The 17,328-nt window shown below is 34.6% G+C and overlaps 1 protein-coding gene across 1 annotated transcript in view; it reads right to left on the reverse strand.

Moving 5' to 3' along the window:
* Nucleotides 1–597: 597 nt before the first annotated feature.
* CFAP54 (cilia and flagella associated protein 54) overlaps nucleotides 598–17,328 on the reverse strand; it is a 96,544-nt gene continuing 79,813 nt past the window's right edge. The window contains exons 59-68 of the mRNA XM_017738039.1: nucleotides 15,654–15,759; nucleotides 14,827–14,916; nucleotides 14,159–14,300; nucleotides 11,840–12,043; nucleotides 10,389–10,582; nucleotides 7,216–7,401; nucleotides 5,889–5,995; nucleotides 4,897–5,083; nucleotides 3,457–3,534; nucleotides 598–916 (exon numbers count right to left, since the gene is read on the reverse strand). Of these exons, the coding sequence (XP_017593528.1) occupies nucleotides 797–916; nucleotides 3,457–3,534; nucleotides 4,897–5,083; nucleotides 5,889–5,995; nucleotides 7,216–7,401; nucleotides 10,389–10,582; nucleotides 11,840–12,043; nucleotides 14,159–14,300; nucleotides 14,827–14,916; nucleotides 15,654–15,759 (1,414 nt within the window). The 3' untranslated portion in view covers nucleotides 598–796. The remainder of the gene's footprint in view (nucleotides 917–3,456; nucleotides 3,535–4,896; nucleotides 5,084–5,888; nucleotides 5,996–7,215; nucleotides 7,402–10,388; nucleotides 10,583–11,839; nucleotides 12,044–14,158; nucleotides 14,301–14,826; nucleotides 14,917–15,653; nucleotides 15,760–17,328) is intronic.

Raw genomic sequence — 17,328 nt, forward strand, 5'->3', positions numbered from 1 at the left:
TAACTCACTTGTTCATGTCAAATTCTCCATCTCAATCACTGGAGCATTTGAGATGCTCCAGTGATTGAGATGGAGAATATTCTCAAGCATATTGCCTCAGGTGGCTGTTGTTAGGACTCGTCTGTGTTTCTTGAGTACTTTAAAATAATATTTACAGCAACATTCAGAGAGCTAAGTTCCCTTAGCTTTTTAGAATGATTAAAAATATTCTGTATTGTACCATTTTTATTCTTTGTGCTTCCTTATTCGGGGGAGTTGTTTATTTGTTGTAGTTGTTTTTAAAAAAATGCTTTGAAATTATGAAGACAGCTGAATGATCACTTGCACCCTCAACAACCTGAAATGCTAGTTTCCAAACAGATGTATAGGAGAACAAAATCAGCGATGATTTTAGGCCTCCCAAAAATTCTTAACTTCAGAAGTAATACCAACTTTTGATAACTGCAAAAGCAATTTAAAAGTGAGAATAAAACTTCAGGGAAAAAGGAATATCTATTAGCAGGTGCTAGAAGGCTACAAACCTATTCAGCTTTTCTAAAAAGTAAGTAATTATTGAAAAGCTAGAAAATCCTCTTATTAAGAAATTACTTTAAGATATTTAATTTCTAGAAAATTATTTTAATTTTAAAAACAAATAATGTTTAAATAATTAGAAATAAGCTAGAAGTGAAAATTATAAAACATAACAGGAGTCAAATCCTGATGTGATTAATGAAGTTGTTATATTAACACTAGAACTTAAGTCTAAGTCTGTAGCATTCAGCTAATAACTGATTAAGTTATTGCAAAATAGCAGTTAGTGAAGCAGAGAAATGATCCAACTGAAAAGAGTTCCCTCAGTTATTATGCAGCCATTGGCAAGATCAAACATATCTTCCAAATTTGTTATTGATTGCAAAGTAACATCAAATGGGATCTGGAAAGAAAAAAAAAAAAGAAAAAAAATGCCAAATGAATAACCTTATTGAGCTTAGAGGTACCAGAAAGTACATATATACCCATATACATATACATATATACCAATAGTTCCATATAAAGCCAGATTTCTGAACTACAACCAATTATTAAGTTAGAAATACTTATTGCCTCAGTATAAATTTGTGGTTAATGACATCTCTTGCAGAAAACTAGTAAAACAGGACTCAAGGGAGGAAACCTTTATCAACAGTCTTGCTCACAAAGTTTATCATGATCATCTCTAGGTAAAATAAAGAGCAGCAAGAATGATTACTAATTTGGAAGGCTTTTCCTAAGATGAGAAATTGAAGGAATTGAGCTAACAGTAAAAGGTGAAAAAGAGGGCAATGGTAAACTGGTTTGTGTGTCCACTGAACACGGAGAACTATTTAACTGATTTAGGTATCAAGAAAAACAATTAAAGGAAGAGAAGCTTGGAACAAGCTACCTAGGGAGGTTAATTTTTAATGCAATTATTTTATTTATAAATTTACTTCTAACATTTAAGATTGGAGCTTCCAAACACTACACTATCTCCCTCAAGGACATAGCTACTCATTAAATAGCATTAAAAACGAGCAGGCCGATAATTTTTTATTCTTAAAACATGAAGTGTCAAATAATTTTAAATGAATAATTCAATGAAAATGCATTTTTTCCATTTATAAATATAATCCAGGGCTGAATCAAAAGCACCGTAAGGCACACAGACAGAGAAACAGAATCAAAGAAGAGAAGGTGGGAACAGGATTGGCGTGTGACAGCTCAGACAATGAGAAAACAAAGACCACGAATTAGAACTGACTTTGTCCAATTAATTCAACAGAAGATGAGTGACAAAAAAGTGTTTGGTGGGGGGAAATGGTGAAAAACTACATATAAGAAATGTATCTGCTGCGTTCTCCTGCATGCTTGAAAACAAAGGGAATGTACCATTCTATGCTGTACATAGTCCCTCTCCGGGCTTTCCGTCTCTAGCTGAGACAGGGTAATGCACACATGCAACCTACAGGAAAGTTTGGAAATGCTACTTTGAAATGTGCTATACATAATGAAGTGCTGAGCACCCCACAGGTTCTATTGGCTTCAGAGAAGAACAAAGATACTCAGCATCTTGTAGGATTAGGCTTCAGCTGCTCAACCAAAACTACCGTATCTGAAAGCATCTTAGTTTGAAGTTTGTGTTTGAAACTTTGTGATGAAAAGCTTTGTGATATTTCACCTGTTGAAACATTTTAGCTTGTGGTGGAATCCAGCGAGAATAAAACAGAGCAGCAAACATCAGATTCTTTCTAGAAGAACACCACTAAATCTGGTCCTTCACTTCCATCGTAGACCCACAAATAGAAGCAGGCAAAGTGAAAGGAATTCACAAGCATTTAAACAGTTCCAGGAAGTTTCTGTGAAAGTTTATCTGTATCTTTCCCTAGGAATCTATCAAATCTTGCTATCATGGAAGATACTTCAGTGGGACTCAGAAAAGTACAGCTTTACAGAATGGATGTGGGTATATTCTGATGCATTGATAAAGCCAGACTGAGTGATAAGAAGGTCTGGGAGTCATTTGAGAGAGAACTTAAAGATGGATAAGGAGGGGTGGCAAGAATGGTGCAATGTGTATCAAAGGGAAGTGTGTACTCAGGTACCAGAGTGCAGGACACACAGGACAGCACTACAGATTCTCTCTTCTATAACAGCTCACTAGCCCAGCTGTTCTCAGATAAAACTCTGGATGCTTTTCTGGTAGGAAGAGCTATCTGACTGGAAGAGTACAGTGGATGCCTTTTCCATTATCATTCCATTGTGAACAATTACTGGCAAGATACTTAAGGATTAGTTGAGGGAGTGATATGTTACAGTGAATTCCAGAATCTTCCATGGAGTCCCTTGAGCCCGGGCAGCTGTGGTCCTTTCCTGATCCCCCTAAGGTGGCTGAGAACACTGAACAGCACCGCTCCCTGCTATGGGCCAGTCCCCACAGTCTCCTCTGGGATACTGACTGCGCTGTAACAAGATGAATAAGATGTTTTGTCCAGCAGCATGGACAAAAAAATGGCATGCTATCTCTCACAACATGTCATGGGCAAGGCAGAGAAAGCTAAAGAAAATAGAAGAGTCGAGCCTGAAGAACTGCAAAAATGCAAGAATGGAAAGAAATTGCATTTGGCAATTGCATCATGGAAATTCACTGGAGTCTGTGTAAACAACGACCAGAGAGTGGTGGATAATCTGTATTAACCATTGTGGGTAAAATCCCCTTTTAATACATTTTTGCACATATGAAAACTTGATTTTAATGAACAGTGAAGATATTCACGGTTTGTAATCATGCACATTTGTATTTTATTTGTAAAGATGATAAAATAAAACCAAAACAGAAAGTCCAACAATGAGGGAAAAAATGGGAAGATGCTGAGTGGTATAATCCATGTTTCAGTTTAACTAAACAATTGTTTTATTTTAGAAAACAGATTTTTACCCTTAATGAGAACAACATACCTTAGTTAATGGCGGGGACAGGGCTGGAACAACAGACAACAGTGCTCTGACTTCAGATAAACACCTTTTAGCAATTTCCTAATGGTATAAAACAAGAAAAAATGTGTACTATCTGTGTAGTACAAACATATGCTGAACTATCAGTCTCTTCCGATAAGCTAACAGATGGCTCAGCCTTACAGAATTTTTCAGAATATTCAAGTTTTAGGTTATTCCAATTGAATTCACAGCAAAATAAACCTTAGCTGATGAATATAAGTTTTCTGCAACACAAATAGTCGTGTTTCCTGTACAAACACAAGTGCCCAAACCTTGCAGTTTCTACTGAGGGAAAATTGCCCCTGGTTCAGGTTTTAAATCCAGTGACTGAGCATACTTTTGCTATGTGTTTACTGAAGATATTATAAACAAACACCCTGACAAGATGATATTTATACATGTATAATGCATGGCGTGTTAATCTCATTAGTATTCTAAACATTGTTTTGCCAATTACTGACATATATTAATGAAAGTTTGAGCAAACACCTTCAGGTAATCAGAAACACCCACTAAAGGACAGCTCTGTCTACCCTCCTGAAAACTGTGATTGGCCAAAATATCATTTGTTCTCCAAGGTGGTCAAAATACAGCCTCGTAATAATGGCACAGTGCACAACTGTCACTGTTTCGCAGCATCCATCAGACAAAATGACAGCCTCTACATCATTAATCATTTCACATAATAGATATAAAGAGAATCCTGTCACATGATAAATGTCTCCCACTTTGAAAATAAACGTCTATTTTGCCTTGGCATTTATCAAGCAGTACTTACGCTGTGGCAACATTTTATTCCAGTGACATTATCTCAAGCAGACCACATGGAAAATTCTGAAATTACCTTTTGTGTGTGTGTATGTGGGGAGAGTTATTTGCTTGTGGACCATATTCAGCCTTGCTAATAAAAAGAAAAGAGGAAGATGGCATAGAGAAATGAAAATAAATTCAGTGCCACTTTTGGTCCTCTCTAAAAATATTATTAGAAGGTTCTTATTTCAGAAACCACCACTGCCCATTTTACATTGAAGATGTGTAACTGATGTTTAAAAAGCACTTTTGCGTTGATCGCCATGCTAATTTAAAACACTGCCAAGGATTTTCAGATGTAGATTACTATAAATTAGGTATCAGTTTCCAAATCTATGTACCTGAAGAGGTAGCCTTTATTTTCAAGTGGAAGGTTGAAAATGCCTGGGTTTTTTTTGTAAAGTGACAAGCAGTATATAAGGAAAAGTTAAATATTAAATAAAGAGTGAAAGTATTTCAACTTTTCTTTAAAGAGGTGAGGGAAGCTTAATGTCTGCCTTTATGCCTGTATTCCAAGTTATCTGTCATTTATTTCCCCAAAACAGACATCTTAAATCAAACATATATAGGAGCAGAACTGTTCTCACTTACTTCTGTTTTTTCATCAAGATCCACTTTCACATCACTCATTTTGGGTTTATTTGAAGGACTTATTTTCAAAGTTTCACTTTGTTGAGGAAAACTTGTAGGTACTGAAGTTGAAAAGCTCTTAGAACCTTGCATCAATATTTCAACTTGCTCCTTCAGATCAGACAATTTCTCCCTTAAAGAAATAATTCTAAAAGAAGACAAAGTTTTTCATTACTACTGTTATAAAACAACAATATTTGTTGTTTCCAGGTTATAATTAAGCTGACCTAGGTTTTATTACATATTGATTACGTTCTACATTTTCTCTCATTTCAAGACTGATCTCTTAATTTTACAAAAATAAGTTTTCCATATAATAAAGTGGAGATATGGAATGCATTAGCCTTTTATATTAAAAATGGGAAGTATTATTTTAGGAATGCCTCTCTAAGAAAAGGCTTTTTCATCCAACCAGCACAAGGGTGGCAGAGGCTGCCCGTTATTCCTTCCCTTTCACCTACTAAGCAGTTCCAAAAATTTTAAGACTAGATGAATGACAAGGAACAAATAATGAAAAATGCCATAGGATGTAAAATTAAGGGCAGAGTCTGGTGCTACAACTGAGAAAAATTCTTGCATTCTCAGAGTTGTAATAAGGGATGTCTGAGAAAGTAGGTGACCCAGTGAGAGAATGGGAGTGACTGCTAGGAGTGCTTCTTAGATCTGCTACATTGCTATGCCACTGTTACATAATTAGCATATGTTACTTGGTTCTTTAAGAGTCAAAACTAAAATGCTAATGAATGCATTGAAAAAGCAACTGTTTGGATGGATTTAACACTGTGTATGACATCTTACAGTTTTTACAGTGAAAAGTCTTTGAAAAGCAAAAATGAATGCTTTTAAAGATTTACAGCTCTTTGATATTTTGTACTTTATTTTCTCTCATCCTAAATGGCTGATTGATCTTTAATACAGCATGAAATAACAGGACAGAGTCAGGGATTATTTACCTAGCCAATGGAATCCACAAGTGGCCTGAAAACACAGACATTGAACTGAAAATCTTGATGGTGCTAATCTTGACAGGGTTTGTATTATAAGCATAAAGCAACAAAACCTGTGAAAGAGATGGAATGGGTAAGCTGTAGTGCAGTAGTCCTGAGCTATTTCAGTGATACAAGAGGATAATAAATACCAAATACAGTGTGCTGATGAAGTTTTAGATAACTGACCTTCAAAAAAGAGGAGAGTGTGACTTCATATGAATTATACTACACTCAGTTTTTATATGTTTTAAATTAATTAATTAAATTAAATTGGATATAATTACTATGGGTTTGAAAATTAGCTATACCCCATAGAGTCACTATCAAAATCCCAGCGTTGTCCAGATCCTGGTCAATCATATGCATGGCTGTCATCATGCTAGGTTTAAATCCATGAAGTGTGCATAACTCACCAATCTAATACAGCTGTACCAATATAAGAAATTAAATAGAATGTTCTCATCGTTCACTGCAAGAATCTACTAGTATGATTGAAATACACTTCCTAGTGGTAGCTGAATATTTTGACTATATGGAAAATGCCAAGAATATGGCATTCATGTATTATCTGGTTTTAAGAGTTGTCTCTGGTCCTTTACTGATCTGTATGGCCATGATAAAGTAACCTGGAAAATCATATTAAAAGGTACATTATTTACATTAACTTCACAGGTTTTCTATCAATTTCCTAATAAAGATAAATGGGTCTAATAGAAATTTAGACACTGATCTGCTATGTCAAAAAGTTTGAGATCATGGATTTTTATTGCTGTAGCAGAAATTTTAGCTACACTTTGCTCCCTTGTGTAAAGATAAAACAAATTCCATTTCATAGTCTCTCACATTCCTGCAACCCTCCCATCTCTTTCATCTTTCAGGTTCAGTCTGATCTTTTAGGAAAATGAGGCTTACAAAATCCCATTTTCCCTGTATACATGCATCTTTTCTTTTTCAAGAGTCTCCCACCAAACTATTATTCAAATGTATCAGTCAGGTCTACCCAGGCTTAGAGTGGAGGTCTTAAAGACACCAGGGATTTGCAACAGGCATGAATACACTATGGTCTGGAAGCTCTATATGGGAAACACAGACTTTTTTTTGGCCTGCCAACAAAAAACTGTCAGGGCATTCTGTTTTCCTAAAGAGCAGGTTTGCAGCAGAGTAAATATATTCTTCCTATCAGCATATGTATAATTCAATTAAAAAGCTGATAACTCATAACACAAATATTCATTGGAAATGAGACTTAATTTGCTTCACTACCTAAGGAACTGCTTTGGTCTAGTTATACCTTAGTTTCTGTATCGTTTGATGGCTTTGCCACAGAAGGAATATACCACTGAATGTTAATTTCCTTATTTGAAGCACTTGCTGCCCTACTTTCTGTCTGCCTGTCTTCTTCTGCAATGACAGAAACTGGAGAAGCTATTCTCACTTGTGACACTTCTGATGTAATTTCAGTAACTTCAGGAGACACCTGAAACACAAAATAAAGGTTTAAATTGTATTTTCTGTAGTGAAATGGGAAAAATCTGTTATAATCTAGTGTCTACTGGAATTGGCATGACTTTCATTCCTGCATAAATATATGATAATTTAGATAAATAAGTAGTTTTAAAAAGTGTCCTTTTTACCAAGTTAAGACTTTTCAAAGCTCACGTGATGACACATTTCTAAAGGTAATACAAAGGATCTGTGAGCTTAGAGACACCCACAGTAACAATGATTGTTGCCTTTGACTTAGAATCATTATGGCATTATGACTTTTGCTCAAATCTATTATTTGGCATACTGATCATACAAAATATAGTGCTGAAAAAGTAATTTGTCAGGTATACATATTGATAATTAAAAAGTATTCTGAATGTTAGAATAATGCTTTATTTATGTTTACCTATCTGTTTTCTCAGCTGTGCAACTAACAAAGGGTGACACCTGCTGAAAATTCAATCACTTAATTTGTGAGGATTTGTTGTATTTAATAAAATACATACGGAACTTTAGCAGGGCATTCTTCAAATAGCTACTGTTGGCTTTCATTTACCAGGGAATTAATGCAGGAATACTGTCAGCCAACATTCATTCATGAACAAAACCTTTTCTTAAAATGGTGAAATATTTGATTTAAAGGCCAAACAGTAATACACCATCTCTACTTTTTTAAAGTATTTCACAGATCTGAAAAGAACACCAGCCAAACAGTTGCATTTTCAGGGAATATGCAAGCTATTGAAAAGGTCCTTAATGTCTCCCTCATTGATTCCAAAATGTGGACACTGAAAACAGCTACCTGGGGAGTTAAATCTTTTCAAATTTTGAATGTTCATTACTGAAAAAAATGGAGAATTTTACCTACTTTCTCTACAGAAATTCAGCTCATGACCACTACAGGGCAGTAAATCCAAGTGAGCAGAAGATGGATTTTTCACAATAACTTAATCTTACGCCATTAAGCCAGTTACCAATCCATGTCAAACTTTAGCAGAAGTGAAGATAACGATGAATCCACACATGCTGAAGTCATGCATTCGAGCACATGGATGTGCCTTCAGTGGCCACAACCCATGGTAAGCCATGAGGTGTGCATGGAGGGCCCACCCACTACAGCCCTCTTCTACATTCAGTAATGAATCACCCACTATTCTGCTAGCACGGACTGTGAACAAAACTAGGAGAAAATACATATATGGACACGGCAAGAACCTAATTTATGCTGTGCCCCTGAAAAAGAGCTCTTAAAATTCCATTTTATGCTATATATTTCTCTCTAAAACGTGTGTTATGTTTGGTTTTTTTCACTGAACTTTTGGGTTTCTATTCATACTGAATTCTTTTGAAGAAGGACATTAAAACTGCTATTCTCAAACTGGTGGGTTGCTGAATTACATATACAAATATTGTCTATTCAACTTTCTCAAAAGTCTGAAAACAACAAACTGTCTTAGTTAAGTATTTCCACTCCTACTTACTATTATGGAGCAGAATAAAAAACAAGCATGCAAAATGTAACAGGGCACAGAATTTTAATTATAAACTTAATGTAATTTGGATTCTTTGGTCAGCAGACCTGAAAAAACCTTCAAGAGTCAAAAATAGAACACAGAGATAGATGTAAGCGAAACAACTTCGTACATAAAAATCATTCTTTCAAAAAGTGTATCTATTTGTACTGTTAAAACTCACAGTAATAAGCTACAGTTCCATTTTTAAAATAACATCTATAACCTTCTGGATAGTTAAAGCTTCTAAAAATGTCGTGATAAAAATCAGTGAGGCTTAGAATTAAAAAAGTAAGAGCTTTATGCTTGTTAGCTGTCTACAACAGTGAAGTTAACATATGATTATGCAGCTTGCACCCGTCACGAACATGACAGTGAGCTCTGAAGCTTATTATTCTAGGACACTGTAATACTAATTATGTCAAAAAAAGAGCAGACAGAGTAAAATAATTTTTGATATATGATGGCTGTTATAAATGTCACATAGCATATATTTACAATTTATTCAGTGGCACAGTCAGCTCTTTGTTGGGAAATGAGTAATGATATGCTGTCCAACACTGAAGAAAGTTCACCAACTCTAGACAAGCTACTTTCACAGAAGTATTTTTATTCATTTTTATAACATACCAAGTTCTTCCTCCTCAAGGCACCCCTGTCTCCATCTAATACTGAATATAATAGCTAAAAAAAAAGTTACAGAGAATGATCTATTAATTTTTAGTATTAGGATAACTATTAATTTGAGAAGTGGGATCGAGAAATTTTGAAGGCAATTATTTTTACACTGGATCTTCAAAAACAAATTTCATTCAATGTTCAAAACATGTGCCACGGTCAGTGTAGAGTCCAGAATTCTAATTCAAGATTTATCAGAGTGATATATTCTGAGTTGCCTATATTTGAAAGCTTAAACAGGCTGCTCGCAAGCCAGAGATGTAAAAAGGTTGATTTTCTAGCCAGCTGATAATCAGTGAAAAAAATTGGCATATAAGACCTTCAAGAAATTTTGAGAAAATATAACTGACATATTTTTTGAAAATCATGTTTTATTATAGACTAAATTAACAATGTAGAGATTTGTACCTACAAATTGCAAAACTATCATCAGGACATTTTTGGTAGGAAACATGGAGATCTACAAGATTTAAAACCTGAGTAACAGCCAACTTTATTAACTAATAAAAAAAACCTTTTTAATTATCATTCTGCCTAATCTTCTAGGGTCTAAATACACTGGCTATGGGATGGAGATTATTTTTGCAGGAATGAATAATGCAAGGATATTTGCATTTGTTAATTATGTAATTCACTGCTTGCATAGGATTTCGGTTTTGTACTGATCCTCTGCATAAATAATTTCATTCTTCTATAGGGCTCCCAGAAATATCGCCATTGGAACTATTGAGAATCTGAATTAAATACCAGTATAATATTTTTGAAACATTAGAAAGAACATCAGTACCTCTGAAGAACCAGCTGGACTACTGAGTGGCATTTCTGTATCATGTAGTTCTTCTGGAAAATTCTCAAGACAGCACATTGAATATTCAACCAAATTCTTTTCAAGAAAGGAATGCATTTCTGCTATGCGTAGAACAATTCCTGTGTCAGAAATCGAACTAAGGTGTCCATCTCTTGCAGAAAGTGATCCAGGTCCTGGGTTAGGGGCAGTTTTTAAAGAGATTTTTGAAATTACATCATCGTTTGCCATTCAAATGTCAAGTTACTACAGCTAGTCTAGATTCATAAATTTTGAAAATATAATAAAATATGTAAATAGATTCAATACCAAATAAATGCATTTTCAACAATTATTCTGATTGTCCTCAAATATTACTAGCTTATGCTATTTGTAATTTTTCACCAGTAACCAGATAATGAAGAAAACCCTGTGCAGACATTATAAAGTAGCATAAGGTGGGAGGTGTAATTTTGAGGTGTAGGTACTCAAATTCAGATGTGTAAGCGCCAGTATGTTCACTAGATGCCTAAGCACCCACTAGAATAAACACGTATTTATTCAATACGGTCAAAATAAGCTTTAAGAGCTCTTAAGACCCCAGTTTAGACAGCTGGGGGCTGATCAGCTGAGTTGCCCCCTAGTCGCCATCTCTGATAACTAAAGCTGAGATTTACATGCACATTTTGACACCTACTTGTAGATACCTTACTGTCCTTACAGTTCTCTGGTGAGCCAGAATACTTTCATTTGGTGCTGCAAGGAGTAAACCCAGCCCAAGGAATTATTATTTTCAGAGTTGCTAGGTTTCTCTCTAAACAACACCTATATGTACAATGTAATACTGTTCTCACCGATTGGTTCATCACTTGTATATCCAAAAGCTGGCCATCACATGTAGGTGCATAGTATTAGGGCCTTGTAATTAATGGATTCTTACTCTGTTTGAAAGGTCCTACCTGTTACTGTGTTCTGTTTACAGTGAAATAACCCAAGCATGTACATCACATCTGGGGTTTCAGTCAAAACACATTCAATAACGCTCAACCTTCCCATTTACACTGCACTCAGGTCTCCAAAAGAGAACCTCAAACTGAACAGATTCATTTATGATGTAACTTAAGTTTGATCTATCTAGAACTAAAAATAAAAATAGATTATAAATTTTTTAGAAATGCTTCAGATATAGTAATAACAAGTTTTGAGGGAGGCCTTCCTGGTATTGTGGAGGCTTATGAATAACTACAAAGAAAGGTAGTAGTATCTTAGTGCACTTGCAGCACTTGTAAACTGACATAAATCTTGATTTCCATGAAGACCTTTTCACATTTATACAATTTAAAGGAACTCAAAATGAGGCTATTTCAGATGATAGCCTTTGAATCTGACACTGTTTGCCATCAAAAACAGTATCTCACCTATAGCAGTTTTCTAGAAGGAATAAAAATACATACCAGATAGGTTTGTGTTATAAATTCTTTTTAAATGATTGTGGTAGCGAATTATGTGAACCCATGTTATTGTATCTTTCTTCTGGCTGGCCTTGCTGACAGGACTTTCTGTTCCTTCACTTTCACTCTGCTTGTCTTCCATGAGTTGCTTGTTTTCAGCAGAAGATGCTTCTGTACTTTCAGAGACAACATTGTATCCACCTGGAACTCCAATAAGAGTTCAAGAACACACATGAAGTGGTTGAAATTCAAAAGCTATTTCTGCATTGTGTTGGAATTCACTAATCTGCAACTAGATGTACAACTTCTGAAACGGGTTATATTTTTCATACAACAAAAATTATTTCTATTCTGCTTAAAAATGAGTTGAAATAGTAAATAGCCTTAAAATTAGTTGAAAACTTTTCTCAGATCATGGGCAGGAGCCTTACTGGTCCTTGCAAGATATTCAAAAGGGGTAGAGAGCCAAGTGCATTCTCTCTCTCTGCATTTGAATGTAAAACCCTTATTTCTCCATATTGTTCAATAGAAGATATTTAACAAATGGAAACAACACAAGGAGTCATCAGTCATAACTGTGGCAGTTGAAGTTCCCAGTTATGTTGACCCAAACTCAGAAGAGTTAGGTACTCTGAAGTGTTCATTGTTAGTTTTAATAGTTTGTCCCTTTTAGATATTAAGCACATTTTCATTATATTCTTAACTGTGAAATAAAACAAAAGATAATATTTTCTTTTGTGCTGCCTGAAAGTTGCACTTATGCAGAAAGAGGAAAAAATTATCAGTACAGCCATCGCTACATCACTGCTTATATTCAGTACTGTTTTTCACTGTATTAGTACATGGCTCTCTCAAAAGCACAATTCTTGTGCTCTGTTTCCCACTCCAAACTGAATAAACATAATGTTATAGTGATTCCTAACAGTATATTTTCGGAAAATATTATGAGTGCTTCTACAAAATCTGAATGTCTATTATTCCTGACATTTCGTTGTCAATGCCAAAAGTTTAAATGGCCACATTGTCTTATAGATGAAAACTTAAATATGTGTTTAACTAAGAGATTTACAGAAAATATTTAGCATGTTATGCTGATTGTTTACATTTCAATTTACATTTTTGTATTTTGGCCTATTATTTCTTTTCTACACTTTCTATTCTTCTTTGTATTGACTAACAGAACTATCAGAAGAAACACCTGCTGCACTTGCTAAAAGAAAAAATGATCTGTAATTATAAGCAAATGGAGCTAGTACAAAACAATCTGATGGAAAGTCTTAGCATACAACACTTGTTTTCATAAACCAATCAAAACACATATGTTTAAACACTGTACTGTAAGCAGACATGGCTCAGCTTTGCCAGCAGCTATTAAGCAGAGCAATTCAGTCTTTGTCAATCACTTGGGATAATTGAAATTAAGCCACTGAATCAAAATTTTATCACTAAATTAACGGTTCCTAGTTTAAAAATAAATATTAATATTTTGCCTTAGTGTTTATATAACATCTAGCAATCATTTTCTCAGAATTCCTAGTTTCACTGTTGGGGTTTTTTTCAGATCAAAAATTTCCATTCATCAACTCCTTTAGCTGAAAAATAAATGCAGAAGTCAGAAATAAACATGGCAAAGTTCTACCGAGCTAATGGAAGCATCTCTAAATAATAATCCATTGGACTGGAAAGACAGTGAAAATTTTATTATACTGACTTTGACTTCTAGAACACAGTACCCAGGCAGAAAACTTTGCAAGAGTTTGGGCTTGTTAGTTTTGGTGGGTTTTGTTGTCTGGGTTGGGTTTTTTGGGGGATGATGCAGGGAGAGAAAAGCTATTCAACACCAACATCCCTTTGCAAAACCAAGAGTAAAATTGAAAGTCTCCAAGGGAAAGCTAATATACCTAGGGGAAAAAAATCAATTATAAGTCAATATTTGGAAAAAACAAAACAAAGCAAAACAGTGATGACTGATAGGGAGGCCAACATCTACTTTATATGTCTGGGGAAGTCCTGTAACAAAGGACCATCTGTTTTTCCAAACTGACAGCAGTATGTGCACTCTGTCTTTCTGAGCCACAGTATGCAAACAATGAATTTTTCTTAACATATTGAACATATGCACAGGCTGATATTTAAAAACCCATGAGGTCTCTACTTAATATTTTGTATTGCTATGCATGATGAGGCTTTTGCTTTTACTTTCCAAAACTGATTTATAATTTTTCATAAATGAAATTTAGATATTAAATATTATGAGATTACATGGCATATATAGCTTATTATTTATTTAATTTGCTGACACTACTAGGTATAAAGGAATACCAGATACGTAATCTCTGTATGAAGAAAAAAGATCCATAGAAGCAAATTCTGGGATTTTCTGTTGCACTTCATCCTTCATGCTCTGTTCTTTAACACTCTTCATTCCAATCAACAGCTGAGAAGCAAGGACAGCTTTGCTGACCTAAAAATAACATTTATTTTATTCGGGACTAGTTCACTACAAAATTTATATAGATTTTAAAATCTTTGAGTAACAAGATGAGGACAAAAAATTAATTATGAAACATACCATATTTTTTAAAGTTAGGAAAATATTTCTTTCTGACATTAAGGTACACATTATATTTAAATAAATCATTACTGCTGACAGCTTAATTACTACATAAGTGATTTCAAATCAGATATCCTCATCTGGATGCCACTGATGTCTGCCCACATGTCAAATACATGTGCATACTTATCAGATCATGTGCCCTTTTATTTGCACTGAATCAAAGTCGAGGTAAACAGAGTCAGATCTGTCCAAGAGAGATTAAATGCACTATTCAGACAGCATCCATTTTAACTTTATTTAAAAAGACCCATGCTAGAAATTTCAGGAAACCTTAATACTCTTGTTGTTTGCATTTCCTTGTTTGCTTTTGTAAGTAGAATAAGATGAAATTAAAAAAAAAAAAAAAATCACCTCTTTAGAATATTGCACCAACCTGTGTAGCTGCTCTTATTGCAATCCAGGCTTTTACTTTGTAGACTTCTGATTTCACAGCCTCCTCGGAAGACAGTTCTCCAGAAGAGGTCTAAAATTATACACCAGTTCATAATCAGGATTCTAAATATATTACAGTAAAATATATTCTAAACATAGAAAAAAGTCCTCCGACTTATAAAGTAATTGTTTTATATGTAAGTTGTAAAACTTGGCATTGACTGTAAATCCATGGATATTTCCTAAAAATGAAAAAATTATCCAGTGCATGCTAATTGGCTGCTCCTGGAAAGTTTTCTCAGAGCAGCTTATCCTACAGTCACTACTGTTTACAGTGTTGCTATCATATTCCATTTTTTGGAATCTTAATTACCTCTTTTCTCTAATGTTACACATTTTGCTTTCCACCTATGGGTTGTAGGAACTTGAATGTGGTTAAAGGCACTTGTATTTCTCATACTGTCATTCATATTTGTATGGAAAAATTGAAATCTGGTGAAGTTAGCATTTAAAAAACAGGTTTGAATGTTAAGTATATTTTGCAAGGTACAAATTAATTCATTCATAATCAGAAATGAAAACACTGTTGGTTGTGTCTTCCTATTTCATACAGAAAAATATTTTAAATATTATCATTCAATGCAATAAACATGAGAGATAACATCAAACAAGGTCAAATTCTATTGTATGATTTCTTCGTGTGATTTTTCTAGGAGGACTTTCAGTATCAGTATGATTTATAAGTCACTGCAAGTAATAATATGGCATGGTGCACAAAATATATTTCCTGCTTTGAAGAGGCCACTACCCAGACAATAGAAAACATACACTTGATTTGGAAGGCACCAACTTATCTGTCTGTGATACATCCTCATTATTTGTGGCAAAATACAAATATAATAGTGCTATTTCAAGGTATGCCCGCCTTATTAACCTGTAAGAAACAACACACAGAATAATCAATTTTGCTATCAAAGTAAGCATTACGATGATACAATCTGACTCCTGCACAAGACTAGCCTGATACTTCACCAAATAAATAGTTCATCCAGCCCCCATCATCTACCTTAAATGTATATTCTTTCAGAAAGCCATAGGATCCTGTTTTAAAGTGATGTAAGTCTAAAACATCCCTATGGTGTGCTTAACAAATAACACCCTGATTTAACAGTATATCAAATATAATTTACATTACTTGAAACAAATATTCCATAAATAAATTGCAAATGTTTAGTAAGAAATAATTACTCCCCTCGACCCTCTGAAAATTACTACACCTGGAGAATTTCTCCAATGTTTTTTTCCCTATAGGTTTATAACAGTTCTTTTATGCAGATTCCTCCTGGCTCTGCAGATTTCTCCGGATCTCACCTATGAATTAACTGCCCCAAGCATAGCAACAAACTCCTGCTCACACAGTTACTGTTCTGGACAGATTCATATTGCACAGAGTTGGTTGTTTATATAATACAATAAATTCCAGCTTTAGTACAATTTGTGTAAAGCAAAATACAAAAGACAGAATGCAGTTAAAGACTGAGAAAACTGAGAAAATATCAAATTCAACACTTGGTTGGCAACAATTTAGTTAAATTTCTAGTCTTGCTAACAAAAAAGGATGTGAGACATCAAGAAACAACTTTAATTAAACAATCCCACAGATATCACAGGGCTTGCATAAATGTGATCAGGATGTTAAGTTCTCTAAAACAAGAAAGCCATGGTCCATTGATGTCACTGTACATTCTTTTAGAAAGATGGTAGCAAATTAAATAAGAGTGTAGCAAATTAAACTTGTAAAACTTCACCACAGTCCATTTCTGCACCATCTTCCATCATGCTGACTGCTTGTTGAGGTTTATTACTAAGCTACTGCTTCTACATTCAGAGTTCTGGTTCATTAACTTAAGTAACAGAATACTCAAACAAGCAAGGTAAATTGCTGCCTTTACACTGTCTCTAACTAGACATGGCACATTATTCATTTAGACTGGTCAAGAAAGAAAAAAAACTAAAGTCCAGTGTATCAGAGCTGCTTGACAGAATTTATTGGCTGTCTTGGCTCAGCTCTTCAGGCATCTTCTAGGCTGATAACTAATGCCAAAGTCACTGTCCTGATATCTGTTACAAACACATTTCCTACACTCCTTCTGCCTCTGCTCTTCTGACTATTTCTGGCTGCTAACCTTTTCAAGCTGGATTTCTGTTATCTGGAAGGGGGCAGACCACAGCTCATCTTCTGAAATATGAATAAACCTCCTGTTTAATTGATAGCTCTGTTCCCAGTGTTGACAGATAGGGTACAAATTTGGAAATAGGACAGAAAGCTGTAACTTCTGTGTTAAAAAATGCTTTTAAATGTTCTTATCATTTGTTTTAAATAAGAGAATAAATATCCACTAGCTCTTCTCTGTAGAAAAAAAATTCTCTAAAATACAAAAGACCCTCTATAACAGAGGTACCAGAACAAATCTCAAAAAACTGTTTACAAATTATATTCATG

This window comes from Corvus brachyrhynchos, unplaced genomic scaffold (genome assembly GCF_000691975.1).
Source record: "Corvus brachyrhynchos isolate BGI_N302 unplaced genomic scaffold, ASM69197v1 scaffold56, whole genome shotgun sequence".
Lineage (NCBI taxonomy): Eukaryota > Metazoa > Chordata > Aves > Passeriformes > Corvidae > Corvus > Corvus brachyrhynchos.